This window comes from Limulus polyphemus, unplaced genomic scaffold (genome assembly GCF_000517525.1).
Source record: "Limulus polyphemus unplaced genomic scaffold, Limulus_polyphemus-2.1.2 Scaffold56, whole genome shotgun sequence".
Classification (NCBI taxonomy): Eukaryota; Metazoa; Arthropoda; class Merostomata; order Xiphosura; family Limulidae; genus Limulus; species Limulus polyphemus.
The window spans coordinates 1,448,960-1,451,826 of NW_013665666.1; the positions used below are offsets into that span (position 1 = coordinate 1,448,960).

Here is a 2,867-nt window from a genome sequence, read left to right on the forward strand (position 1 = left end):
GTGTCTATTTACTTATTACCACTCAGTGTATATTATATAATAGATTTTATTGTTTTATAAATCATAAATTGACAAAAAAAATCAAATTTATAGGGTCCCATGAAAGAAATCAAATTTACTAATTTAGATTTTCATTGTTTTCATACCATGTGTTTGAAGTGTTAGCGTTTCAGACGTGGTGATTTGTATGAGTTATTAATGCAAGGTCAGGAGTGGTGTTATACCTGCCTGCAGGTTGTGAAAGGTCAAGTCAACTGCAGTTTTTAATTTTCCATAATAAGGTGCTCATGCAATTCAAGCTTACTATATATGTGTATTAAATATATCATCCAATACACGTACATAAATAAACAACATGCATTTTTTTTATTTGAAATATAAAAACAGGATTAGTCTTTTATATATTGTATTTTGAACTGCATTTGAAAGTTTTATTTCACCTATGTGGATTATCTGTAAACTAAAATGGTTCTCAATCAAATATAAACAAATAGTTATGGTGATGTCATTAATAAATTATGCAAACTAGTACTATTGAATGCTTGAATTTTCATTCGGAAATATGTTCCGAACCTTTAATGATCAAAATCAACACTTTATTACAGTCATATTGGCTTGCAGTCATGGCAAGCTGGCCTAGCAACAAAACATACAAACTTGATAAACATGTATTAAATACAGAGAACTAAGAGAGTATGGTATAGAATATTGTAGCACTTGTTTCAGTTTGCAGAAACATTCAGTTTTTTATTTCCAGTGCTCAGCAGAAACTCTCTACTCAACCTCCCCACCACCTATTACATGTACTTCCAACATGTCCTCTACCTCCTTCACAACTTCCACTTCAGTCAGTATCTCCCCAAAAAGTTCAAGTCCAGAGTTAACAAGTGTGTTCAAGCCCATTGAACAGTAAGTCAAACACAAGTACAATATTTTTTGTAGTATTTTGTGAACTATTTGTTTTTACATGTACATGATAATTATTCAAAAACTTTTTGTAAAATATTGGTCAAAAAATTTTATGTTGAAATTCGTGGATCAGTTTTTATAAAGTTATGGAGCAAATTTAAACTATTAACATCTTAAATATACATTAAAACATTGTAAATAGTTGTGACATGTTATAATTACAACATATTCTATCTAACATAAACAAAAATACTTTGGTGTAGGATTAAAATTTACTTCTGAATGATGAAAATTTACATTATAATAGGCTACATCTTCATTTCTAACATTTTATTTGGTTCACCTCTTTCTGGCTCAAGATTGTAGAAATCTTCAGAGCATAACTTGGTCCCTCCAACATATCTAACCAGAATTTTGTTACACATTTTTAATTATAACCATTTCTTCTAAACCCAAAAGAATATACATATTAAAAGTTGAATCTTCATACAAATGAAAAGAAGTTATATTTGGAATTTTTATGGGTTATGGAAACATTTATGCATGTACTTGCTCATTCATGTACATATAAATTTGTATATTTGTGCTCTGTCATGTAAAATTTTTAATTTATTTTTCTACCTGATTCTGTTCAAATTTATTAAGTCTTACCAACATATTTTACTCCTGCTTCTTTGAATAATAGTTATTTACAAATTCGATTATTATACATAGGAAGGCCTCTCTCTATTAGACTGATATATATATATACATGTTATTGGAATATGTAAAATTATTTTTTTATATATCAGATATTCCATTGAATTTTAATATTGTCAACATGTCTACTGTTGTTAAAATGCATAATATGCATTTGAACCAGAAAAACTTAAGCCTACAGTATGTATAATATACAATGTTTTACAGTTCTACAAGGTTATCAAACAGAAACTTTGACTACTCATGAAAATATGAACTAAAACTCAAATGTTAAGGGAGTACTTTGATTTCTTACATCATAAATATGCATAATAGTGCCATTTCAAAAGATCATAACTTTACATCATTCATTGACAAAACTTTTTATTCTTAATTAATATAATGCAATTGTTGTTTCATTAGTTTCTTGTAACAACAGATACACATGTTCTGATTAACAAATTACACAATAGTACAGTAAGTTTAGCTGAAATATTCATCACAGACTTCCCTCCCTATAAGTTTCCCGGTACTTGTATATTTGCATGATTTTCAGTATATTTTATGTATTATTACATCCACTTCTCTTGTCTAATGTTACGCAGAATATTTTTATGGCAACTTTTCTTTCATCCTTAATCACATTATTTGTGTTATTTATACTGTTACAACAATTTTATTAAATTACCAAAATACAGTTCCAATTACTTATCTTGTATACATTTTGTGACAATAGTTTTGTTCCTTTATACACCTTTTTTTATAACAATCTTGCTTCAAGAGTCTGGTTTTTGTATGTGTTCTTACAACAGCTTCTTCTCTTTATAAGTTTTGTGTTATTACAACAATCTTGCTTCATGAATCTGCTTTTGCGTGTGTTATTATGACAGACTTACTTCATGATTCTGCTTTTTTGTGTTATTACAACAGCATCTCTTGATAGTTTTTGTATGTGTTACTACAACAGTCTTGGTGAATCTGCTTTTGTTTGTGTTTTTACAACAGTCTTGCTTCATGAGTCTGCTTTTATGTGTTTTTACAACAGTATTACTTTGTGAGTCTGCTTTTGTATGTGTCATTACAACAGTCTTCGTGAGTCTGCTTTTGTATGTGTCATTACAACAGTCTTCGTGAATCTGCTTTTGTTTGTGTTTTTACAACAGTATTACTTTGTGAGTCTGCTTTTGTATGTGTCATTACAACAGTCTTCGTGAATCTGCTTTTGTTTGTGTTTTTACAACAGTATTACTTTGTGAGTCTGCTTTTGTATGTGTCATTAC

At 28.9% G+C, this 2,867-nt stretch overlaps 1 protein-coding gene across 1 annotated transcript in view; it reads left to right on the top strand.

Annotated features, from left to right (window-relative positions):
• LOC106463920 (transcription factor CP2-like) overlaps nucleotides 1–2,867 on the top strand; it is a 79,734-nt gene that overhangs the window by 61,308 nt on the left and 15,559 nt on the right. The window contains exon 12 of the mRNA XM_022391836.1: nucleotides 758–909. Within this exon, the coding sequence (XP_022247544.1) occupies nucleotides 758–909 (152 nt within the window). The remainder of the gene's footprint in view (nucleotides 1–757; nucleotides 910–2,867) is intronic.